We start from the raw sequence: 27,356 nt of genomic DNA on the forward strand, positions 1-27,356 counted from the left end.
TATGTGTTTATATTAATTATTTTAAACTATAAGTGCTTACAATGCTAGTGTCCTAAAGCATCTTCTAGAATCTGGAGTTCTTGAAATTCAGTTTTCCCAACTTATTGAAAATGAGATATTTATTCATGTCCCATCTTTAAAGCCCTCCATTTTTTTCAGGAATCAATTTCTTAATATTAAAAAAAGATACGTTTAGTAGGATCTTCTTGCCTATCCCATATTCACTATTTTTTTATTAATCTGTGATATTTTTCTCTTTTCATGTCTTTATTTTTAATAAATATAAAATGGAAGCAGAAAATAAGTTTTCTGTCTCCTTCATCTACTATTATATCTTAAAAGTTGAGCTTAACAATGTCATCTTGTTAATTTTGCTCTTAAAAAATGTTTCCCATAAACCTTAGGAAACTTTAGCCTTCTTCACATTTCTTTGTGATTTTTCGGTTTTTCTCATGAATATATCCTTTTGTACATGTTGCTGAAATGTTTAAATTCATCAGAGGACTTCCTATGAAACCTTATTGAATGCTATAGAATAGCATATCATTCATTTTTTTCCTCATTGAGATTATGTAAGTAGAGTATTATTTTGAAAATACCCTCTTAATTCCTTTTCTAACTTAGAAATGTTGGCTGCAAAGCCAATACTGTATCCTTCCAAACTTAAAAAAGAAATCCATCCTTAAAGTCTTGGATTTTTTTCTACTGTTGCAGTTTCTATATATTCTATACTTATAAACCCTTGAACTGTGAACTTCCAGATGTTCAAGCTGGTTTTAGAAAAGGCAGAGGAACCAGAGATCAAATTGCCAACATCTGCTGGATCGTGGAAAAAGCAAGACAGTTCCAGAAAAACATCTATTTCTGCTTTATTGACTATGCCAAAGCCTTTGACTGTGTGGATCACAATAAACTGTGGAAAATTCTGAAAGAGATGGGAATACCAGACCCCCTGACCTGCCTCTTGAGAAACCTATATGCAGGTCAGGAAGCAACAGTTAGAACTGGACATGGAACAACAGACTGGTTCCAAATAGGAAAAGGAGTACGTCAAGGCTGTATATTGTCACCCTGCTTATTTAACTTATATGCAGAGTACATCATGAGAAACGCTAGGCTGGAAGAAGCACAAGCTGGAATCAAGATTGCCAGAAGAACTATCAATAACCTCAGATATGCAGATGACACCACCGTTATGGCAGAAAGTGAAGAGGAACTAAAGAGCCTCTTGATGAAAGTGAAAGAGAAGAGTGAAAAAGTTGGCTTAAAGCTCAACATTCAGAAAACGAAGATCATGGCATCTGGTCCCATCACTTCATGGCAAATAGATGAGGAAACTGTAAATAGTGTCAGATTTTAATTTGAGGGGCTCCAAAATTACTACAGATGGTGACTGCAGCCATGAAATTAAAAGATGCTTACTCCTTGGAAGGAAAGTTATGACCAACCTAGATAGCATATTCAAAAGCAGAGACATTACTTTGCCAATAAAGGGTCCATCTAGTCAAGGCTATGGTTTTTCCAGTGGTCATGTATGGATGTGAGAGTTGGACTGTGATGAAGGCTGAGTGCCGAAGAATTGATGCTTTTGAACTGTGGTGTTGGAGAAGAATCTTGAGAGTCCCTTGGACTGCAAGGAGATCCAACCAGCCCATTCTAAAGGAGATCAGTCCTGGGTGTTCACTGGAAGGACTGATGCTAAAGCTGAAACTCCAATATTTTGGCCACCTCATGTGAAGAGTTGACTCATTGGAAAAGGCCCTGATGCTGGGAGGGATTGGGGGCAGGAAGAGAAGGGGATGACAGAGGATGAGATGGCTGGATGGCATCACTGACTTCGATGCACATGAGTTTGGGTGAACTCCAGGATTTGGTGATGGACAGGGCGGCCTGGCGTGCTGCAATTCATGGGGCCGCAAAGAGTCGGACACGACTGAGCAACTGAACTGAACATTATAATTCTCAGCAAATGCTTCCTTGGGTTCCAGTTAAGTATTGAGTGTCTCCTTTTGCTGTTTCTGCTGTTGTCTGAAAGGTAGGCCACGGTTTATCTGACATACTAGCACAAAGAGTCCAGCCTCCTCCAACTGTGTGCATGTCCTGTTTCTCTTCTTTGGATATTCTCCTCCAGCTGGCAAACTCCTGGTCTCTCTTCAAGACCCAGGTCATCTTACCACCTGTATCTTAGCTCTCTAGGATGAATCTCTTTCTTCTCTATCCCTACGCACTTGGCAGTGTGCACCGAAAATACAGCTTAAAGTCCACAGCACCTTAGTGAATGAACAACACCACCTTTAAAGGCTCTCTGTGAACAAATCTAGAATAAGTTGAGCACAAACATAACAGATGATTGTACAATGAACAAAATCTGTGATTCCCTATGAATATAAACAAACAAGCAGACCAACAAATGAGGTAGAAGGGAAAGCTCATTCCAACGCCAGAATGCCCCCTGATAAATGGAGAATGACGGAGTTAGAGAATCACCTTCGAGAGTCATCCAAAGAATAGTTGATTCAGGCAAGAATCATTGGGCTACACAGGTGGCTCAGTGGCAAAGAATCCACCTGCAATGCCCAAGACATGAGTTCAGTCCCTGGGTCAGGAAGATCCCCTGGAGGAGGAAATGGCAACCCACTCCAGTGTTCTTGCCTGGAGAATCCCATGGACGGAAGAGCCTGGTGGGCTACAGTGCATGGGGTCCCAAAGAGCTGGACACAACTTAGTGACTGCACAGGCACGCACATCAAGCTAGTTCAGTTCGGTCACTCAGTCGTGTCCGACTCTTTGGGACCCCATGGACTACAGCATGCCAGGCCTCCCTGTCCATCACCAACTCCCAGAGTTTACCCAAACTCATGTCCATTGAGTCGGTGATGCCATCCAACCATCTCATCCTCTGTCATCCCCTTCTCCTCCCACCTTCAGTCTTTCCCAGCATCAGGGTCTTTCTCATCATCAGAGCTGATGAGTCAGCTCTTCTCATCAGGTGGCCAAAGTATTGGAGTTTCAGCTTCAATATCAGTTCTTCCAATGAATATTCAGGACTTATTTCCTTTAGGATAGACTGGTTGGATCTCCTTGCAGTCCAAGAGACTCTCAAGAGTCTTCTCCAACACCACAGTTCAAAAGCATCAATTCTTCAGTGCTTAGCTTTCTTTATAGTCCAAGTCTCATATCCATACATGACCACTGGAAAAACCATAGCCTTGACTAGATGGACCTTTGTTGGCAAAGTAATCTCTCTGCTTTTTAATATGCTTCTAGGTTGGTCATAACTTTCCTTCCAAGGAGTAAGCGTCTTTTAATTTAATGGCTTCTCATCAAGGAAGGTTTTAAACCAGTGTGGAAGTTTGAAGAACAGGATGGGTACTTAGTCTCACTGTATCTCCTCAAAAAATATGTCTTCTAGAGCAGCAGTTCCCAACCTTTTTGGCACCAGGGACTGGTTTCGTGGAAGACAGTTTGTCCGGTGAGGGGAGGTGGGATGGTTCAGGCAGTAATGCCAGCACTGTGGAGGGGGATGGTGCAGGTAACATGAGTGATGGTTCAGGCAATGTGAGCGATAAAGTGAAAGTGAAGCTATTAGCCTGCTCAGCTGTGTCCTGCTCTTTGTAACCCATAAACTGTAGCCTGCCAGGCTCCTCTGCATGGAATTCTCTGGACAAGAATACTGGAATGGGTTGTCATTTCCTTCTCCAGGGGAACTTCCTGATCTAACCCAGGGATCGAACCTGGGTCTCCTGTATTACAGGCAGATTCTCTACCATCAGGGAGCTGCAAATGAAGCTTCGATCAGTTCCTAACAGGTCCAGAGCCAGTATCAGCCCTGGGGTTGGGGCCCCTGTTACAGAGGGTAAAATAGTGACCTGATAATATAGAAACCTGGCAGGTACAACTTTAGCCAAGGGATCAAAATTAGTATTACCAGTATTGCAACCAAATTCATCAAGTGCTTCTTGATCTGCACAGAAAAGGCCATCACATCAGTTCATACGTTATCCCCCAAATGTGAGATCAGTCACTCAAATAGATATCCTGTAAATAACTGACCTGTTCTCTTCCAAAACATCAAGCTTACAAAGAGGAACTGTTCCAGAATAAGGGAGACCGATAGGTATGACAGCCTATTGCAACGCATAATCTCAGATGGGATTCTAGGTTAGGAAAAAAGTAGATAAAGGAACAGTGTTGGGATGACTGAATATGCACTGCGGTTAGAACATAGTATTGGATTATATCAATATGGAAGATATTATAAGACAATATCTTGTTTTCGAAATATATACTGAACACTGAAATTTCAGTGTAGAGTGTAATTTCAGTGTAGAATGTAACATCTACAACTTGTACTCAAACGGTTCAGAAAACAGTATATGAATATATTTATATATACAGGCATAAATGTAGGTCTCTATATACAAATACGTATCTGCAAACGGGCTTCCCAGGTGGCGCTAGTGGTAAAGAGTCTGCCTGTTGATGCAGGAGATGCCAGAGACACAGGTTCGATCCCTGGGTCAGGAAGATATCCTGGAGAAGGAAAGGGCAGCCCACCCCAGTACTTTTGCCTGGAAAATTCCATGGACAGAGGAGCCTGGTGGGCTACAGTCTATGGGGTCTCAAGGAGTTGGACCCGACTGAGCGAGCACATGTCTGTAAACATGCGCACATACAGTTTTGCCACTTTTTTAGAGTGACCAACTACTATCAACAGTTTTCCAGCAGTGCATGTGCAATTTGCTTTTAGCTTCTTAGGCTTGGACCAGTTAAGGAGAATTATGGCTGGGGGCAGAGGCAAACGGCTCTTGAACTCTGTGTCACTCTGTCAGTCTGTACCGCTTCACTGCAGTGCATCTTGAAAGTCTAGTTTGACTCATTTGGATGGCGCACAGAGCCTTTCTAATTACATAGGTACACTTGCTGTGTTACATCAAAGGCTCCTTGTCCAGGGCGGGATTTGTCTTCAAAGACAGTGAGGAGAGTGGCCCGTTTGCAGGAAATTGCATGGTTTGGGGGTGATGTTTTTTTGAACTTGTCAATTGGAGATTCCAGTTTTAAAAGTCCTGGCCTTTTGCTGTATGCCCAAACCGTTAAAAGACTTTACATTTATAATTTTGAGGATTTCTCTTTAACTTCTGCCAGAAGAAACCTATAACGCAGTTTCCCCTATTATCCTTCTTGCTATATCAGCAATTTGACTCAAGTGTTCTTGGGGATGACATCCTAATTTTGTTGATTTATGGGACTTAGTATAGTTCTAGTTATGTTAGGAAAGAATTAGTTTAGTACTCTTAGTGACTAATCATCAAAAGGATGCTTGATTATTTCCTTGTAGCTAAAAGCAGAGCACAGGGGCAGTGAGAAAATTACAAGGGTACAGCCTAATTTGAAAGAAAGTTTTCACAGTTTTAATCTTGGTACAATGCATTTTTTCCCTAGGTGCTGTACATATATCTTTTAATGAGGAAATCAAAAGCCTGGCTTTTGAAATCAGAGGTCAGAGCTGGACTTAAATTGTCACTAACAAAGTGTATGACTTTGGAAAGGTTTCTTAACTCTCTAATCTGTTTATTCCCTTCTGATAAACAGAAATTATGAGTAATAAGCACTACTTTCAAAAATGATGAAAGCATATAGCCTGCGATTTCTCACATAGTGTGTTCCTCTGGATTCATTTTATTCTCCTCCCACATTGGTTTTCCTCATTTTCATTTCTTCTTGTTCTGAATACACATAACTTCTTAGAACAAGAATGATTAGGTAGATTTCAAACTAAGGTATTGATTGCTATAAACTTAGCAAACTGACAAAGCATGTTAAAATGAACTTTGATAAATGTTAAATGCAGGTGATTGATTTAAAAACTACTGAGAACTAAACCCTGTGTAGGTCTGAAGATTTAATAGTGAATCTTTCTAATTTTAATTAAGTCTATGTGACATTTCACCCTCAGTGACCTAGATCGAGTGTAATAAAGCTTTTACTTTTCATTTTTGCATCATAGTGTATTCCTGAGTAATTGTTATACAATAATGTTTGTCAGCCCTAAGGGTTTGCTAGTGTGTTTTTCGTTAAGACAATATAAATTTATTTTTATTATCTTCATTTGAAGAGACCTTTCTCTAGGACAGTGTAGCTAACAGTATTCATTCTCAATTTTAAAACACAGTGGTATAATCCACATCTAAAACACATGGATTCTTTAATCTGGTTAGTTATGACACTGGTGGTTCTTGAGGGCTGTGTTTATGACACCAAATAAGCTATCCAATTGACTTGCCATTTATTGTCTTACAATTAAAATCGTGAAATAAGCAGGAGTCAGTTTCTATTCTAGGAAGCACATGGTACATGAGAGACAGTTGAGTAACTTGTACACAGTGAGAATTCCATCATACCTTGTTTCTGGGATGACCCAGAGAGATGGTATGGGGAGGGAGGTGGGAGGGGTTCAGGATTGGGAACACGTGTACACACGTGGTGGATTCATGTTGATGTATGGCAAAACCAATACAATATTGTAAAGTAAAAAAAAAAATATGAAAAATTAAAAAATAAAAAAATTTAAAAAATAAAAAACCAATTTAATCTTTGGAAGGGGTGGTTTCCTATAGGCAGTTGGGTAGGTCAGACACTATGGCACTTAGCTTACAGTATTTAGGAAGTATGCATAACTTATTTTGAAATACTGTTAGTATAAGAAGTATTTAAGTACTTTATGGAATAGAAGTCCAGCTCTGTTTATGGGCAGTTTGGTTTTTTTTATTTAAATAATTGGATTATCTCCTTGTGTAAACTTGGACTCATGTGAAAGTGGTGGTTTCACAATATTCATAAATGTATATATTTAGATCTGTTCATGTTTGAGTTACCATTAGCACCAACATTCTGTCAGCATTTCCACAGGGTCTTTTAAGTATGTTGAGAAAGTCCCAGCCAACCCTTGAAGTTAGTAATCTATACTACACAGCAGTTTCTAGGCATGGCTCAGAGGATCCCACACATTCTAACTTTAAACTTACGTATCTTCTGGCATTAGAACAGTTTGATGGAGTAATTTTTTTTCCTCTGTCCAGATTCAAGCTGGTGGCTTATTTTATACAATGTAAGATATATCTTCCTTTGTTTCAAAACATCATATAACTTTGGGCAAATGAGCAATCTCAAAGCATCTTATATTGTTCTCTGACTTCATCACCTAATGAATGTTAATGGCCATAGCTGTTGTAGAAACTGAAGAGCTTATGCCTTTGCCCATGTTAATAGTTTAGTTTGGGGATGAGCATGTTCAGATCCTTAATTGTACATTTTCCCCCATCATCTGTCAGAGTTAACATTTAGCCTGGGAATATGATTCAGATTTTTGTGTCAGAGTTTGTGGTGGGAGTGAGGGGAAGAGGGATAATTCTTAAAGGGCTTGACTTCGACAGTGAGTGTTCATTATGAGAAATACTTCACTCTTTGGGGAATTGTATATGCTTACTTGAGGGCTCATGATTTTAATTTTTCATTAGCATCTATACATAGCCACTTTCATATTTGCTTGGGTCTTCTTACTTGATGTTGGGTGTTAATGACTGTTTTTGGAAAAATGTTTCTGGGTCTCATTTACTTTATTCAAATTCTTACTTTCTGCTTGATGGTTAGTGGATGAGTGCATAGAACTGGCACATCAGAGTGCTCATTTCAACCTTCCTTGAGCTTCTAGAACTCAGTCAGTTCAGTTCAGTTCAGTCGCTCAGTCGTGTCCGACTCTTTGCGACCCCATGAATCGCAGCACGCCAGGCCTCCCTGTCCATCACCATCTCCCAGAGTTCACTTACACTCACGTCCATCGAGTCCGTGATGCCATCCAGCCATCTCATCCTCTGTCGTCCCCTTCTCCTCCTGCCCCCAATCCCTCCCAGCATCAGAGTCTTTTCCAATGAGTCAGCTCCTCGCATGAGGCGGCCAAAGTACTGGAGCTTCAGCTTTAGCATCATTCCTTCCAAAGAAATCCCAGGGCTGATCTCCTTCAGAATGGGCTGGTTGGATCTCCTTGCAGTCCAAGGGACTCTCAAGAGTCTTCTCCAACACCACAGTTCAAAAGCATCAATTCTTCGGTGCTCAGCCTTCTTCACAGTCCAACTCTCACATCCATACATGACCACAGGAAAAACCATAGCCTTCACTAGATGGACCTTAGTTGGCAAAGTAATGTCTCTGCTTTTGAATAGACTATCTAGGTTGGTCATAACTTTTCTTCCAAGGAGTAGGCGTCTTTTAATTTCATGGCTGCAGTCACCATCTGCAGTGATTTTGGAGCCCCCCAAAATAAAGTCTGACACTGTTTCCACTGTTTCCCCATCTATTTGCCATGAAGTGATGGGACCAGATGCCATGATCTTAGTTTTCTGAATGTTGAGCTTTCAGCCAACTTTTTCACTCTCCTCTTTCACTTTCATCAAGAGGCTTTTTAGCTCCTCTTCACTTTCTGCCATAACGGTGGTGTCATCTGCATATCTGAGGTTATTGATATTTCTCCCGCCAATCTTGATTCCAGCTTGTGCTTCTTCCAGCCTAGCGTTTCTCATGATGTACTCTGCATATAAGTTAAATAAGCAGGGTGACAATATACAGCCTTGACATACTCCTTTTCCTATCTGGAACCAGTCTGTTGTTCCATGTCCAGTTCTAACTGTTGCTTCCTGACCTGCATATAGGTTTCTCAAGAGGCAGGTCAGGGGGTCTGGTATTCCCATCTCTTTCAGAATTTTCCACAGTTTATTGTGATCCACACAAAGGCTTTGGCATAGTCAATAAAGCAGAAATAGATGTTTTTCTGGAACTGTCTTGCTTTTTCCACGATCCAGCAGATGTTGGCAATTTGATCTCTGGTTCCTCTGCCTTTTCTAAAACCAGCTTGAACATCAGGGAGTTCGTGGTTCACGTATTGCTGAAGCCTGGCTTGGAGAATTTTGAGCATTACTTTACTAGCATGTGAGATGAGTGAAATTGTGTGGTAGTTTGAGCATTCTTTGGCATTGGCTTTCTTTGGGATTGGAATGAAAACTGACCCTTTCCAGTCCTGTGGCCACTGCTGAGTTTTCCAAGTTTGCTGGCATATTGAGTGCAGCACTTTCACAGCATCATCTTTCAGGATTTGAAACAGCTCAACTGGAATTCGATTACCTCCACTAGCTTTGTTCGTAGTGATGCTTTCTAAGGCCCACTTGACTTCACATTCCAAGATGTCTGGCTCTAGATTAGTGATCACATCATCATGATTATCTGGGTCGTGAAGATCTCTTTTGTACAGTTCTTCCGTGTATTCTTGCCACCTCTTCTTAATATCTTCTGCTTCTGTTAGGTCCATACGATTTCTGTCCTTTATCAAGCCCATCTTTGCATGAAATATTCCCCTGGTATCTCTAATTTTCTTAAAGAGATCTCTAGTCTTTCCCATTCTGTTGTTTTCCTCTATTTCTTTGCATTGATCGCTGAAGAAGGCTTTCTTATCTCTTCTTGCTATTCTTTGGAACTCTGCATTCAGATACTTATATCTTTCCTTTTCTCCTTTGCTTTTCGCCTCTCTTCTTCTCACAGCTATTTGTAAGGCCTCCCCAGACAGCCATTTTGCTTTTTCGCATTTCTTTTCCATGGGGATGGTCTTGATCCCTGTCTCCTGTACAATGTCACAAACCTCATTCCATACTTCATCAGACACTCTATCTATCAGATCTAGGCCCTTAAATCTATTTCTCACTTCCACTGTGTAACCATAAGGGATTTGATTTAGGTCATACCTGAATGGTCTAGTGGTTTTCCCTACTTTCTTCAATTTAAGTCTGAATTTGGTAATAAGGAGTTCATGATCTGAGCCACAGTCAGCTCCTGGTCTTGTTTTTGTTGACTGTATAGAGCTTCTCCATCTTTGGCTGCAAAGAATATAATCAGTCTGATTTCGGTGTTGACCATCTGGTGATGTCCATGTGTAGAGTCTTCTCTTGTGTTGTTGGAAGAGGGTGTTTGCTATGACCAGTGCATTTTTTTGGCAAAATTCTATTAATCTTTGCCCTGCTTCCTTCCGCATTCCAAGGCCAAATTTTCCTGTTACTCCAGGTGTTTCTTGACTTCCTACTTTTGCATTCCAGTCCCCTATAATGAAAAGGACATCTTTTGGGGGTGTTAGTTCTAAAAGGTCTTGTAGGTCTTCATAAAACCATTCAACTTCAGCTTCTTCAGCGTTACTGGTTGGGGCATTGACTTGGATAACTGTGATTCTAGAACTCAGTGGTGCCAAACTCTCAGGATCAGGACCTGATGGGTACTGATTAAAAACAAACAAACAAACAGAAAACACTTAGTTACCTTGCATTGCAATGTAACATGTGCATTGCGAAGCTCTTTTGGGAAATCTGTGGCTTATATCACCAGGTGTGTAACCTGCATCTGCTTCAGCTGCTTACTTTACGGTGAACTATGTTGAAACGATCAGAGACGGCAATGGCACCCCACTCCAGTACTCTTGCCTGGAAAATCCCATGGATGGAGGAGCCTGGCAGGCTGCAGTCCATGGGGTCGCTAAGAGTTGGACACGACTGAGCAACTTCACTTTCACTTTTCACTTTCATGCATTGGAGAAGGAAATGGCAACCCACTCCAGTGTTCTTGCCTAGAGAATCCCAGGGACGGGGGAGCCTGGTGGGCTGCTGTCTCTGGGGTTGCACAGAGTTGGACATGACTGAAGCGACTTAGCAGCAGCAGCATGTTGAAAGGATACTGCTTTGTCTCAAGGTAAAATGTGTTGCACCAAAGTAATTTTTCCTGATGATTGCAGTGACTGCTTTGGTGCAACATTTCAGTTTCCTCCAGTTTTAGCAGACTGCCTTGAATATTAATGATGATTTGTTAAATTAGAAGGGGAATGTGTTTATTGTTTTCTGAATAGGTCCATGTGCCCTCAAACAAACTCATGTAAGATTCCATCCACATTTATTTTGCAACCATATCTTAGTTCGTCATCTTTGTTTGACCTGCATTCTGAGTATTCTGGGCTTCCCTGGGACATCTTAGTTAGTTCAGACTTGAAGCATGCATGACACATGCCTCATACAAGCTTTCTGCTTTCCTGTAATGTGTTTTTAAAAAAAATATCCCATCTGGTTAACCACACAACAGCCATGGCTAATCTTGGTTGTAAATGTATTTCTGAGGTGCCAATCTATGAGGATTATGACTCATGTGGTGCTAGCACTCGAGAGGAATTAGGAGCTTACAGCTGTGGTCTTTTTCCTCATTTTTTTGTGACGATATTAGCACTTCATGTGTTAAAATAAACGTGTAACTCTACTTAACTTTCTCCCTCCATATTTAAAAATCTTCTAGTAGATTTGAGTTTTTGTACAGTAAGATACATACTGTGGTAGGAGCAGAAAAATCATCTAATTAAATTCCTTTAATCCTGATGTCATTGAGAATATTACCTGGTATTTTGGTAAAAAATCTGCCTGCAATGTAGGAGACCTTGATTCAATTCCTGGGTCAGGAAGATCCCCTGAAGAAGGGATAGGCTACCCACTCCATTATTCCTGGGCTTCTCTGGGTGTCTCATATGGTGAAGAATCTGCCTGCAATGTGGGAGACCTGGGCTGGGAAGATCCTCTGGAGAAAGGAATGGCTAGCCACTCCAGTGTTCTGGCCTGGAGAATTCCATGGACAGAGGAGCCTGGCAGGCTACAGTCCATGAGATTGCAAAGAGTCAGACATGACTTTCTTGCAGAAAGTGAAAGTATAAAGTGAAAGTGAAGTTGCTCAGTTGTGTCGGACTCATTGCAACCCCATGAACTAACTGTAGCCTACCAGGCTTTTCTGTCCATGGGATTTTTCAGGCAAGAATACTGGAGTGGGTTGCCATTTCCTTCTCCAGGAGATCTTCCTGACCCAGGGATTGAACCCGGGTCTCCCGCATTGTAGGCAGACGCTTTACCATCTGAGCCACCAGGGAAGTCGTTAGGGAAGTCATCACTTTCAGAGATGGTTCAATATTTTGGGAGGCTTATAAAATTTTAGAAGTATTGTTTTCCTAAGGAATACTTCTGAAATTAGGGATATATCCAGTCTTTCATTCCTAATTGACATGTTTTAGGTGGATAAACAATATTATTAATTATCGACTAATGACATTTTCAGACACCCAATGGATATGGGTTTCTCAAAGCTTCTTGGAGAAGCTAAAAGTTTCATAAGTCTTTTTCCTAAAAATATTGGTATCTATTGAAGCACTCATAACAAAAGATAAAAAAATGATTGTGAGAAGGTGTGTTTCAATTCTACAGGTTATGAAACTTTTGAATTGTTGGCACAGGTTTGCCCTTCACATTTTTTTTTCCTAGACTAAACTCATGTTATTTTAGCTCCCCTAAAACTTCAGTGGACATTTAGAAACTTACCTCTGTCAGAGCTTTATTAAAATTGTTCATTTTAACATCTGTTTTCTAAGGCATGATTGTAATGGTGTATATCTAGCATGTTAAAATCTGTTGTGTTTGCATCAAAGATCAGATTACATATTTCATTTTTATCAACATTTAAAATTGAGTGTAAAATAAAGTACTCTGAAAGATAGCTATTTCTCATTTTGATCAAGTTTTGCATGGCTTGTTCATTCATAATCTTGATGGCTTAGTCAAGTTTGAGCTTGGTAGTATACATGATTACAGGATTTTTTTTTATCCCAGTGATGTCAAGTTCTAGTGGAAGGATCTAGGCCCAACTTGATTTGTATAGGATCTGACAGGCAAGTTCTCTATTATTGGTGCCAGAGGTAGGGTTTTTGTTTCCAAATATGTATCTTAAATTTGGAATTGGGTGGAGATAAATATTAGCAATTTTGTGATAGGATGGATCAATGAAGTTAATAATAAGTGTTCATTTCTTTTTGAAAAGCTGTTGAACTTGTGACACTATTTAACTTGAAACTATGGAATGAGGCTAAGATGCTATGCTAACAACCTATTGTTCAGTCTCATTCTTTTCAGAATTAGAAATCTGTGCCCTTTGTCAGGAATGGATGCTTTCAGCTAGTAAGAATTTAGATTTCTTCTTGTTTGGCAGGGCTTACAACAGAAACAGGGGAACACTTTAAAGAAGTATTAGGAGCATATTAGAAACAGATGGGCATTCAGCACCTACATAAAATGTTCTATGGGATAAAATGTGTATAACTGGGTTTGATTTAACAAAGTATCAAACTTAAAATATCAGGATTCATAAAAAACCAAACTTACTGTGCAATTTAAGAGGAATACAAATCACGTGATTAGAATTAAGAGTAAAGAGTTTTACTTAGGCTGTTTTTTTTTTCCTCCTTGTGTACTTATTAGTGATATAAGGATTGTTACCTGGTTTTTGCTTCAAGATTTTTTGTTTTCTACACCAGTATATTCCTTTTCCCGTCAAGGAGATATGTGTGGATTTGTGTTAATACTACTGTTTAACACCTTTTAGAGGATTTTTAATGTTTTATGTGATATATTTCATCCTTAGAATTTTGGGTGGGTCTAGATTTATAAAACTGTTTTGGTTGGAATGATGAGGCCCTGGATCTCAGCAGGCTTCAGGGTTGGAAAAGTTGAAGCTTACGGGGAGAGCAAATAAACATGGTCTTCAAAGCTGGGAATTAAGATCTGTTTATTCACCTGCACACTTGAATTAAATCTCATAGAAATAGGCTGAGCCATTTGACTTATTAAGATCCTGACAAAATAAATTACTCTAGTCATGTTTAAAGGTCCAATTTTTGCTTGGCTTTAGATACATAGAGATAGGTGTATGTGTATGTATGTTAGTCGCTCAGTCACGTCTGACTCTTTGCGACCCCATGGACTATAGCCCGCCAGGCTCCTCTGTCCATGAAATTCTCCAGGCAAGAGTACTGGAGTGGGTTGCCACATCCTCCTCCAGGGGATCTTACCAACCCAGGGATTGAACTCAGGCCTCCTGCATTGCAGGCAGATAGATGCTTTACCATCTGAGCTACTAGGGAAGCCCGGAGATTGGTATAGTCACCATATAATGGATGAAGAAGTTCTTGTTGAATTTAGCTGCTGATTTACAACATAGAGGAGACCAGGATAGTTGACACTGGACAGTGGTTAATTAAACCGAAAAATGTGTCTGAGGTTTGGGCCATGAAGCTTCAAACTGCAAAAATTACATGTGTTCTTATCCTTCAGCTTTGAGGAGCACTGCTGAAGGTTGGGGCAAGGGAAGAGAGAGCCCTCACGGCTGGGTGTGGCTCACATCACTTTTGTTTTAAGAGGATTCCTCTTATGTAGGGTTATAATGATATCTAAGATATGGACTCAGGTAAGTATTCCCTACTTCATTTTCATTGTCAGTTAAGGTTCAAGTAAATAAAGCAATGCATTTACTGATTTTAAGAAAACCTTTTTAAAAATGTGGAGTACACTTTGTTGACTCTGAAATCTTTGTGGTCAAGATGAAAGTTGACTTCTGATACATAAAATGAAACAAAAAGCCTTTAATTTATAATGATTCTCTTAGCTCTGTAATTCTCTTTTCTCCATCCTTCTTGCTATGGAGTGTGATTTATAGTGATAGCTCTGTGTTTAACTTTTGAACTTTAAGTATAGCTTCACTTTTACTTTGTGATGACTGTGGTCCAGAGAACCTTCTCCTTAAACTATTTTGCTACATATGTAAATCTTCCAAATTCTCTTTTTACTTATGAAGCTGTTTGGGATATGGATAACCTTGATATTACATGTTCATATTTGTAGTTAAGTTGAAGAGCAAAAGGCACCAGTGAACTACTGCAGAGCACTCTGCGATGTGGGGCTGCCTTTTGCTGAGCTCTAGCCAGCAGCTCCTGTCTTTGCCTTAGTCTCCTGGTTGTTCCTACTTAAAGGCTTCCCCCCCCCCCCACCCCCAAGAGAGTCATGAGAGTCATAAATTACATCTCCAAATATCATGCCATAAGGGTCTTTCTGCTTAGGGTGGGTTATGTTCTTAGACAGCCCTGAAAATTAAATGAGCTGGGTTCTCCCCAGTCACCACTTCCTCTGCCAAAGTCATTTCATCCATCATAGAGCTGCTGAGTCTTTCTGATTCTGTTCCCTTCGCTCATGTTCTACACCTTACCCACCCTACTCTGTCTTTACCTCCTTCTTGCATGGAAGTTAGTCTGTGTTCCAGTTTTTGAAATATATATTGATTCCTTACACCCTGCTCTGAACAATAATAACAAAATCTTAGAATAAAACCTCTTCAGAGGCATCTGGGAAAATTGTAAATAGTCTAGGCTTATTTCCAGGGGCTTCACTGATGGCTCAGATGGTAAAGAATCCATCTGCAATACAGGACATCTGGGTTTGATCCCTGGATCGGGAAGATTCCCTGGAGAAGGGAAAGGCTACCCACTCTATTATTCTTGCCTGGAGAATTCCATGGATAGAAGAGCCTGGCGGGCTACAGTCCAGAGTCAGACATGACTGAGCAACTAATACATTCACTTTCACTTTTTATTTCCAGTCAGCTAAGTGAGGACGCTTTATAAATTGTGATTATTTCATGAGAGTAAGACATAATAGAAATCTTATGATGAGAATAGAAGCAGAAAAACTGACCCTACAGTAGAATGGAGAGAGAAGTAGAGAAAGATAGGTGGGGCAGAGGGTAGGGTGGTTAGGGTGTCTAAGCTAGAGGTAGCAAGGGCCTGACCTATAAGATTAGTGGAAATCACAAGAGTAAGGGTTCAGACTACATCTTCAGAAGACATTATCACGAGAGCTAGAAGAGGAAGAAAACTTTCAGTAATGACCCAGACACAGGAGCTGGGAGGACCAGCGACTGAGGATGAGGTCTTGAATCGAGGCTCTGAAAACTGGTTGTGGTCTTCATAAAAACAGTGTTGGGCATACTTGAATGAATGGTGTTGGTGGGTAGAGGCTACAGATAAAACTGACACTTCCAAGAAACATGAGTGATACTGGTCTGGTTCATTGGTAGGAGAGGATGCTCACAACCTGATGAAACTTGAGCAAGTTATCATACTTCATGTAAAGTCTGATCACAGTTATGAAAAATCCCAGTTACATATTATAACTGTTGTATAAGTGTACATATATAGAGGGGTATCTGGAAAGTTTCTGATTTTATTAAGAATTCTATATGAGGAGGTGACTTTCCATTTGATTTGATTCTTTTTTGGTCCACAGTTGCAGGTTAAAGAAAATAAGTGGTAAATAAGAAATTAGTTGGGAAGCATAGATAGGCTTGCAAGCAAGAAAAAGTCCATAAAATAGATTCACTATGTAGATAAAAGCAGTTGAACAGTTGATAGAACAAAGTCCTAGAATAGGTGGGAAGAAGCAGACCTCAGTGGCCAATGCAAAGGGTTATCTTGGCCTTGGTTTCTGATCCTGAGTACCTTAGTTCTTTTTTGGCTCCTTCTCTGAAATGTTAGGTTAAGCCCTTGTTTTGGCGATCTCTCTGGAGGAGAGACTGTAAGAACAATCAGGGAACCCAGGAGAAGTGGGGAGAGAGTGTTTGTGGAACTGAAACCTAAGAAGAACTGCTCCAAGTAGAGGTAAATATATTGGATACTGAAACATTTTAAGTAAAGGATGGGTGTGGTATACAGCATACTTCGTGGTATTGCTGCTAGTCTGAATACTGAATGTTTATTTCTTATGCAATAAAGATTATATGTAGGGCAAATAGCATTGTAGTCTCAAAGTGGAAAGTTTCAATAATTGATGAATTTTCTATTCCTTCTTAAGACTTTTGTGGGCTAACTCAGTAAAATGAAGTCAGTGTGGCCTTATATATCTTGTTGTATTTATGACCTTGCTTGGTATAAGGATAACTCAAAGTTACATGAATTTTTCATATGTTAGAAATTATACTGGGATTTCAGGTTGCATGATTTTTTAATTTTATACCAGGACTAGAAACAGAATGCATTCTTTTAATTATCCTTTTTGTCACTAACTGTAGTGAACTTCATGAGGTTTATATATTTCAGATGCTATTTTTTTTCTTACATGTTTCTTACCTTTTGTGGTACAGTTCTTTAAAACTATTTTGTAGCTAAGTCCCTCTCCCAGTCTACCATTCAACTTGTCCATAAATTTTTTTTCAGCTTTAGAGTTTTAATTTTTCTCATTTGCATATTTTATGATACTGTTTCTTCCTGCACGTGATTTCTAGTCATTCCATCCCTTCCAATATGCTAAAGATACTCACTTTAAGGTTACTTTCATATTGTTCTTTCTTATTCTTTAGGTATGAAATCTTTTACTCAGACCGATTGTTCCTCATGGGGGTTTGCCTGCACATGTGATTTGTTCATTTTGATGTTAAGGTGGTTTTCCTTAAGTCCCAGGTGTCAGGGTTGCAGAAAATTTCTGTAGGGTCATTTCATACTTCTTTTTTTTCTTTATGGATATTCCTGGATCTAACCTCTTGACTTAGAAACCCCATACTACATTGATGATTTGAACTTGTATCCCACACTCGGATGTCTCATAGATTTGGTGTAGTTATTTCTCATGGGTTATATTTTTCTCTCCTCCTGTATGCCCCCTAATCCAGGGTTGGAAATGTTTTCTCTGGCCAGTTGGAGGTGGGGCTTCTAATACTTGTTTCATGGACAAACAGCCTTCATGACTCCACTCTACACAGAAACAAATGTTAGCTCTTTACATGCACACTTCTTTACTTATTTACATTGAAGTATAGTTCTCACAATACTGTTAGTTTCGTGTTTACAGCAATGTGACTTGCCACGCATGTTTTCTTGGTTTGGACTCAGGACCCTAACATGAGGTCTGCCTCTGTCTGCTTCAACATCACCAGCCATTTAGTTTTGAGCTTTCAGCCTCAAGTCTGCCTCTGGGTTTCCTCTTTGTTGCTAAGTTCGGTTGTGTTTTAAACTTTTTGTTTTTTTCTAAATGGCAAAGGTTATTTTGTTTAGCATTTCTATGTGATTAGAGCAAAAGGAAAAGAGATACTTGTCTTTCCAGCATGTTGTGCTGACCAGAGTCTGACCGTATTCATATTTTAGCATGTATTCTGTTTTCTTTTACAGCTGGTTATGTATCAAATCCCATTTGCAAGGGTTGCTTGTCTTGTTCAAAGGACAATGGGTGCAGCCGATGTCAACAGAAGTTATTCTTCTTTCTTCGAAGAGAAGGCATGCGCCAGTATGGAGAATGTCTGCATTCCTGCCCATCCGGGTACTATGGACATCGAGCCCCAGATATGAACAGATGTGCAAGTAAGCAGTTGACTTTTGTCCACCCTATTTTACTGCTTATGCAACTTAGGGGGAGTTAAAAGTTGAAAATTTTGATTAAGTATGTTTTTAATGTACTACAGAAATAGTTTAAGCTTAAACTTAAAAATGAGTGGGGTGCAATAAGAACACTTTTACTTTATCTTTTGTATAGAAATGTATTGTCCATGGGGCTTCCCTGGTGGCTCAGTGGTAGAGAATCCACCTGGCAAAGCAGGAGACATGAGTTAGATCCCTGGGTTGGGAAGATTCCCTGGAGAAGGAAATGGCAACCCACTCCAGTATTCTTGCCTGGACAATTCCATGGACAGAGGAGCCTCGCAGGCTACAGTTCATGGGGTCGTAAAAGAGGTGGACACTACTCAGCGACTAAACAACAATGAACATTGTACATACACTTTTAAGATTACGTAAGTACTTTTTCATAACATGTGTCTTGGACACAAACATGATAGGCAGATCTTTGTAAGACATACTTGCTTAGCACTTATCAAAAAATAAAGGACTTTAAATACCTTTATACTGGGAACATCCTCTTGAGTTTTACCACAGTATCTGAGGCTTCTTTTTCCTCTTATACTTAAGTTTGTAATACCCGAATTAGTCTAATCTATAATTTAATACATTAATTTAAAGCACCATTACTGATAAAAGATGTAATGAAAATATTTAGTTTACTTCAAAGTATTTTAAGTTTAGCAACTACAAAAAGGTCATTAGGGAATGTCATTCTATGGATAGGAATGCAAGTACAATTTTTAAATTCAAAAATCATTTATCATTATAGCATGATTCTAAACTTCTAGGTAGATGGTAGAAATTGGAGTTTAAAAAATGCAATAACAAAGGAACATCCTCTTTTTTAAACAGCTCAAATTTTAGAGGATAGAATGGGTAAGGAGAAGGGGAACATGGAGTGAAATGACAGATGGGTAAGAAGTTTAATCATAATTCAATGTACTAAGCACTAGATCAGCAGGCAACCAATGTGTTATGGGAGTGACTTAATTACCTCTAACACATTGTGCATGACTATTAAATCAGCTGAGGTCTTTAGGTAAGAAGAGTGTTTGAGTTTTATCGTCCAAGGACAATGTTATTTTGGAAGGAGGCACAACTAATAGGGGAAGATTAAATGGAATCTGGGAGGAAGAAACAACACATTTGAAAAAATAATGTGTTTGGGCAATGAGAAGTCTCATTTATGGTGCTATTGGCATCTTGACAAGGTACAAGTCCTGCACTGCTGGTCATTGAGCATGCTTAGTCTCTGCTCCTTAAATAATCTTCATTCCCCCAAATCACCATGAGAATAAAAGTCATCCCCAGACATTTCCCAACATCTCCTAGGGGAGCAGTACTACCCCTGGAGAAGAACCACTGAGTAGTATGTGCTTTGTGTGAGGTATGGTTGGAATTGAGGATGAAAAAGGAGGCTTGAGTGCAAATAATAAAGTTCTTGAGTGCCATGTTAAGAAGTCTGGATGTTATCTGAGGGTTTTGAGCAGGCTGTGAACTAGAGCAATTGCTTTATTTAAGATAATTCTTGCAGAAGTGCAGGAGATGAGTTGGAGAAGCCTACTGTAACAATTGCAGATGTGAAATCTTGTTCTGATGAGAAGTTTGTGGGCAGTGAATTTCAGAGATTTAGAATCAATGAGACTTAGTAACTAACTAATCTCACAGAGTGCAGAGAGAATCAAATTTGATCATAGGGTTTCTGGCTAAGGTGATCGGCTGAATAGTTTTGCCATTAGCACAGATAGAAATATATAGTCTTATAGGAAATTTGCATGTATTGATGCTTCCATTTCATAGAATTATTTGGATTAATAACTAGACAGACATAGCTCCCCCAAAGTATCAATACATAGATCAAATTTTTCAAATATGTACCTTATCCTTAAAGTGTATGATTTGAGGTAGCTAATAATGTGTATTCTCATCGTTTTTGAACCACCTGTAGGAGAATGGGGCCAACTTGAAATGGATTCCCGTTCAGATTGCTTTCGACCACCTATGTGGTGGCGGTGGGGATCTGAGCCCATGAATGATCTGTGCGGGTGCTTATTCTAGATGAACAGTGTACAGGGAAGATGAGACAAGAGTTCAGGTGGCTTGGCATTTATTCCACGTTCTATGCTTAGCATTCTATACACTGGGTATGGACAGGAGGGTGGCCATTAATGTTTTGCTCCATCTGGGACACTGGGGACTGAAAGTGGCTGCTCTTAACAACTATGCAGGGACACGAGGCATAAACCAGGATTGTCTTAGGCAAACTGGAATGGGTAGTCATTCAGCAATATCTCAGGCTATCAACAGGGTCTTCCTTAGAGAGACACTCTGAGACAGGGGTTAACACATACATTTTGGCTAAGGTGACCCCTTTTCTCAGAAACAGGGAGGAGAGTAGTGACTGTAAATCAGCCTTAGAAAGAGAATCTCCATGTGAAAATGGGTTTGCCATGGTTATACTTATTGTAAGTGAATGCAATCAATGTTGCAATTTACTGACCTACAAATCATTACTTATTTGGTACAAGCAGGAAGTGCTTATTAACAAGGCTCCTGTGAAGCAAAGTGAAAGTGGAAGATTATTTCTTAATTCTCAGTATATGACTTCAGATGACCATGGTTTGTTCTTAGTAATATTGGCTCTTTTTCATAGGTACTTGGCATATGTTGCATGCTATTTATATTTTATACAGAGGATGATACACTCCACTCTATTTATTTAGATTCTTTTGCCATATATAGGCCATTACAGTTTTGAGAAGAGTGTCCTGTGCTATGAGTAGGTTCTTATTAGTTATCTATTTTACATATAGTAGTGTGTATATGTCGATCCTAATCTCCGAATTTATTCCTCCCCCTACTTATCCCCTGGTAACCATGGATTTGTTCTCTACATCTGTGACTCTCCTTCTGGTTTGTAACTCACTTCATTTGTACCCTTTTCTAAGTTTCCACATATAAGCCGTATCATATGATATTTGTCTTTCTGAGTCTGACTTCAGTCAGTATGACAATCTCTAGGGCCTTCCATGTTACTGCAAGTGGCATTATTTTGTTCTTTTCTTTTCTTTTTTTCTTTTTAAATTTTTATTTTTACTTTATTTTGCTCTACAATACTGTATTGGTTTTGCCATACATTGACATGAATCTGCCACGGGTGTACATGAGTTCCCAATCCTGAGCCCCCCTCCCACCCCATATCATCTCTCTGGATCTTCCCCGTGCACCAGCCCCAAGCATCCTGTATCCTGTATTGAACATAGACTGGCAATTTGTTTCTTACATGATAGTATACATGTTTCAATGCCATTCTCCCAAATCATCCCACCCTCTCCCTCTCCCACAGAGTCCAAAAGTCCTGGCTGACTAATATTCTGGCTTCTTTTCTTGACATTTTGTTTCTGTGCATATTTATGTCTTTCTTTCCTTACAAATGTTTCATCCTGTCTTGTAATTTGTTTTTACTTGATGCGTTATGAACATTTTTCCTTGTCATTAAATATGAGTGCATGTTTTCTACTGAATAGATGACAATAATATATCTAGCTAATCATCTATTGAAAATTTGCTTTCAGTTTTTACCATCATAAGCAGTTATATGAAGAATTTCCTTGTATATAGATTCTTTTGTTTATACACACATATGCATTTTTCTGATTTATTTTCATAAGATAAACTTTTAAACATAGCACATTTTCCCAGCTTTATTGAGATATAACTGAGATACAAGCATAATGCAAATTTCAAAGATTTTTTTCATATATGTTGCCAAATGGTCTTCTGGCAAAGTTGTGCCTGTTTACATATTTACTGATAGCAGACATTTTCCCTTGCTTCTCACCAACAATGGGTACTAATGACAAAAAGTATAAAACACACTTTTTTCTTTTAATATGTTTTTCTGTGATAAAAATGCTCAACATTCATAAAACTAAGATCATGGCATCCGGTCCCATCACTTCATGGCAAATAGATGGGGAAACAGTGGAAACAGTGTCAGACTTTATTTTGGGGGGCTCCCAAATCACTGCAGATGGTGACTGCAGCCATGAAATTAAAAGATGCTTACTCCTTGGAAGGCAAGTTATGACTAACCTAGATAGCATATTCAAAAGCAGAGACATTACTTTGCCGACTAAGGTCCATCTAGTCAAGGCTATGGTTTTTCCTGTGGTCATGTATGAATGTGAGTTGGACTGTGAAGAAGGCTGAGCACTGAAGAGTTGATGCTTTTGAACTGTGGTGTTGGAGAAGACTCTTGAGAGTCCCTTGGACTGCAAGGAGATCCAACCAGTCCATTCTGAAGGAGATCAACCCTGGGATTTCTTTGGAAGGAATGATGCTAAAGCTGAAACTCCAGTACTTTGGCCGCCTCATGTGAAGAGTTGACTCATTGGAAAAGACCCTGATGCTGGGAGGGATTGGGGGCAGGAGGAGAAGGGGATGAGGGAGGATGAGATGGCTGGATGGCATCACGGACTCGATGGACATGAGTGTGAGTGAACTCCGGGAGTTGGTGATGGACAGGGAGGCCTGGCGTGCTGCGATTCATGGGGTCGCAAAGAGTCGGACACGACGTAGTAACTGAACTGAACTGATTGCAATATTTCCTTTTCTTTATCCCTTCCACTCTTCTTTGCTCCCTCTTTCAGTCATTCTTTCCCTCCCTTCCTTCCTTAGCACTTATGGGTAACTAACACACTGTATATTTTACTTATCTGCTATATTCACCTCTCCCGCTAGTATGTAAGTTCCAAGAAGGAAGGGATTTTTAGTCTGTATAGTTCAAGGTCATGTTATGTATAATTGTGTCTGACATATTGTGGGTGTTTAGTAAATAGACTGAATGAATAAATGACCTAAGTAAATTATAGTGGAAGTGGAGGAGTGGAGAGAGATATTGAGGAAGAATCAATAGGACTTGGTAATCAATTGGAGGGTGTTGGCCAAAGGTGAAGGGAGAAATTAAGATTACTCTTAGGACTCTGACTTGAGAGCTGGAGAGTAAAATTCATCAGTTCAGTTTAGTCGCTCAGTCATGTCCAACTCTTTGCGACCCCATGAATCGCAGCATGCCAGGCCTTGCTGTCCATCACGAACTCCCACAGTTCACTCAAACTCACGTCCATTGAGTCGGTGATGCCATCCAGCCATCTCATCCTCCCTCATCCCCTTCTCCTCCTGCCCCTGATCCCTCTCAGCACCAGAGTCTTTTCCAATGAGTCAACTCTTCACATGAGGTGGCCAAAGTACAGCTTTCAGCTTTAGCATCATTCCTTCCAAAGAAATCCCAGGGCTGATCTCCTTCAGAATGGACTGGTTGGATCTCCTTGCAGTCCAAGGGACTCTCAAGAGTCTTTTCCAACACCACAGTTCAAAAGCATCAATTCTTCCACGCTCAGCTTTCTTCACAGTCCAACTCTCACATCCATACATGACTACTGGAAAAACCATAGACTTGACTAGACGGGGTGTTCTTTGGAAGGAATGATGGTAAAGCTGAAACTCCAGTACTTTGGCCAGCTCATGTGAAGAGTTGACTCATTGGAAAAGACTCTGATGCTGGGAGGGATTGGTGGCAGGAGGAAAAGGGGACAACAGAGGATGAGATGGCTGGATGGCATCACTGACTCAATGGATATAAGTTTGAGTGAAATCCGGGAAATGGTGATGGACAGGGAGGCCTGGCATGCTACGATTCATAGGGTCAAAAGAGTTGGACTCGACTGAGCGACTGAACTGAACTGAATAGATGGACCTTTGTTGGCAAAGTAATGTTTCTGCTTTTGAATATACTATCTAGGTTGGTCATAACTTTCCTTCCAAGGAGTAAGCGTCTTTTAATTTCATGGCTGCAGTCATCAAGGTACACAGAATAGGAAGAGGAGCATATCTGCTTGAGAGAAAGATGGTGGTGGAGAATGGTTGATTTGAGGCACTTTGAGCTTGGAGAAGGAAATGGCCCCACTCCAGTGTTCTCGCCTGGAGAATCCCAGGGACGGCAGAGCCTGGTGGGCTGCCGTCTATGGGTCACACAGAGTCGGACATGACTGAAGCGACTTAGCAGCAGCAGGAGGTTGAGAAAAAGGATGAGACATCCTGGGGAGGATGCCCAATAAGCATTTGGATGTCAGGGGCTGGAGCTGTCAAAGGAGAAAGAACTGAATTATTGACAAGAAGAAAACAATATCAACAGAGAGAAAGAGTTCTGAGGATTGAAGCCTGAAGAATGTGGAACTCTTACAGCAAGCAAAGCAAAGCCTGTAGTGGAGATTATGACAGAAATACCAGGAAAATGGAAAATTAGAGAATGATGTCCCAGAAGCAGGTAGGGAGACTTGAAGTATCAAGGGGTCAATGCCAAAATCGTGCTGTTTAAACAAGAGTTGTTGACCTTGGTGGAGGTTGTTTCACTGTTATTGTTGGAGTGCTATCCTGATTACTATGGTTTCAGAGAGGACCTGGAGTCTTAGGGAGGAGCCACGATTATAGGACACTTTCTCTTTCCCCTCACCACTAAGCCTGTAGAGAAAGACACTCTGATGATAAGTAGAAGGTGTGTGTGTTGGGGGTGGGGGGAGGTGGAGGGAGGTTTGAACAGAATATAGCCAGTTGAGATGGAGAAAGGGATGAATAAGGAAAACAAGATCATTTAAGAGACAGAAGAATTTAGGATCTAAAACCTAAGTGAGGAATAGCCTTGAACAGAATAGTTGTTTAATCAGCAGTCTATAAAGAATCTATCTACCTCATATCAGTCAAGATTTTTATTAATGTGCAAGGAAGGGGATCAAAAATGCACCGAAGTGAAAGAAAATGGACTAGTATATTTTTTTATGTATAAGAAAATAATATACATGCTTGTATTGCCAGGGACAGTATGTTTTAACAAAATCATTTGCAAACAAAAAATTACAGAATTGAGATTTCATACTTCTGTATCCAGTGAACTGGCTACTTTTTTTTCACTGTTATATTTTATGATTCCGTCCTTGTTTTGATGCTTTGTGAAAAATATGTTATGGGCTGGGAGAATGCTATAGTTTGTTTCTAAAATGAAGACACAAGTTTAAAAAACAGGTAATTTTGAATGTATCAGTTCAGTTCAGTCACTCAGTCACGTCAGACTCTTTGCGACCCCATGTATCGCAGCACGTCAGGCCTCCCTGTCCATCACCAACTCCCGGAGTTCACTCAGATTCACGTCCATCGAGTCCGTGATGCCATCCAGCCATCTGATCCTCTGTTGTCCCCTTCTCCTCCTGTCCCCAATCCCTCCCAGCATCAGAGTCTTTTCCAATGAGTCAGCTCCTCGCATGAGGTGGCCAAAGTACTGGAGTTTCAGCTTTAGCATCATTCCTTCCAAAGAAATCCCAGGGCTGATCTCCATCCCTTAATTGATTAACCCTAAGGTCAGCATTTCAGTTCAGTTCAGTTGCTCAGTTGGGTCCAACTCTTTGAGACCCCTGGACTGCAGCATGCCAGGCTTCTCTGTCCACCACCAACTCCTGGAGCTTGCTCAAACTCATGTCCATCAAGTCAATGATGCCATCCAACCACCTTACCCTCTGTTGTCCCCTTCTCCTCCTGCCTTAAAGTGCCCCCAACCTCAGGGTCTTTTCCAAAGAGTCAGTTCTTTGCATCAGGTGGCCAAAGTATTGGAGTTTCAGCTTCAGCATCAGTCCTTCCAATGAATATTCAGGGTTGATTTCCTTTAGTATGGACTGGTTGGATCTCCTTGCAGTCCAAGGGACTCTCAAGAGTCTTCTCCAACACTACAGTTCAAAAACATCAATTCTTTGGTGCTCAGCTTTCTTTATAGTCCAACTCTCACATCCATACAGTCAAAAACCATAGGTTTGACTGTTTATAGACCTTTGTTGGCAAAGGAATGTCTCTGCTTTTTAACATGCTGTCTAGGTTGGTCATAACTTTTCTTCCAAGAAGCAAGCATCTTTTAATTTCATGGTTTCAGTCACCATTTACAGTGATTTTGAAGCCCAAGAAAATAAAGTCTTTCACTGTTTCCACTGTTTCCCCGTCTATTTCCCATGAAGTGATGGGACCAGATGCTGTGATCTTAGTTTTCTGAATGTTGAGCTTTAAGCCAACTTTTTCACTCTCCTCTTTCACTTTCATCAAGAGGCTCTTTAGTTCTTCTTTACTTTCTGCCATAAGGGTGGTGTCATCTCCATATCTGAGGTTATTGGTAGTTCTTCTGGCAATCTTGATTCCAGCTTGTGCTTTGTCCAGCCCAGATTTTTCACGATGTACTCTGCATGTAAGTTAAATAAGCAGGGTGACAATATACAGCCTTGACGTACACCTTTCCCAATTTGGAACCAGTCTGTTGTTCCATGTCCAGTTCTAACTGTTGCTTCTTGACCTGAATACAGATTTCTCAGGAGACAGGTAAGGTGGTCTCGTATTCCTGTCTTTTTAAGCATTTCCCAGTTTGTTGTGATCTGCACAGTATAAGGCTTTGGAATCATCAATAAAGCAGAAGTAGGTGTTTTTTTTTTTTTTTTTTTAATTCTCTTGCTTTTTTGATGATCCAGCAGATGTCGGCAATTTGATCTCTGGTTCCTCTGCCTTTTCTAAATCAAGCTTGAACATCTGGAATTTTATGGTTCATGTACTGTTGAAGCATGGCTTGGAGAATTTTTAGCATTACTTTGCTAGTGTGTGAGATGAGTGCAATTGTGCGGTAGTTTGAGCATTCTTTGGCATTGCCTTTCTTTGGAATTGGAATGAATACTGACCTTTTCCAGTCCTGTGGCCACTGCTGAGTTTTCCAAATTTGCTGGCATATTGAGTGCAGCACTTTTACAGCATCATTTAGGGTTTGAAACAGCTCAACTGGAATTCGATCACCTCCACTAGCTTTGTTTGTAGTGATGCTTTCTAAGGCCCACTTGACTTCACATTCCAGGATGTCTAGCTCTAGGTGAGTGATCACACCATCATGATTATCTGGGTCGTGAAGATCTATTTTGTATAGTTCTTCTGTGTATTCTTGGCACCTCTTCTTAAT

The 27,356-nt window shown here is 40.2% G+C and overlaps 1 protein-coding gene across 1 annotated transcript in view; it reads left to right on the forward strand.

Moving 5' to 3' along the window:
• Positions 1 to 27,356, forward strand: part of RSPO2 (R-spondin 2) — a 175,933-nt gene that overhangs the window by 69,777 nt on the left and 78,800 nt on the right. The window contains exon 2 of the mRNA XM_052651925.1: positions 18,098 to 18,286. Within this exon, the coding sequence (XP_052507885.1) occupies positions 18,098 to 18,286 (189 nt within the window). The remainder of the gene's footprint in view (positions 1 to 18,097; positions 18,287 to 27,356) is intronic.

Source organism: Budorcas taxicolor, chromosome 14, assembly GCF_023091745.1.
Source record: "Budorcas taxicolor isolate Tak-1 chromosome 14, Takin1.1, whole genome shotgun sequence".
NCBI lineage: Eukaryota > Metazoa > Chordata > Mammalia > Artiodactyla > Bovidae > Budorcas > Budorcas taxicolor.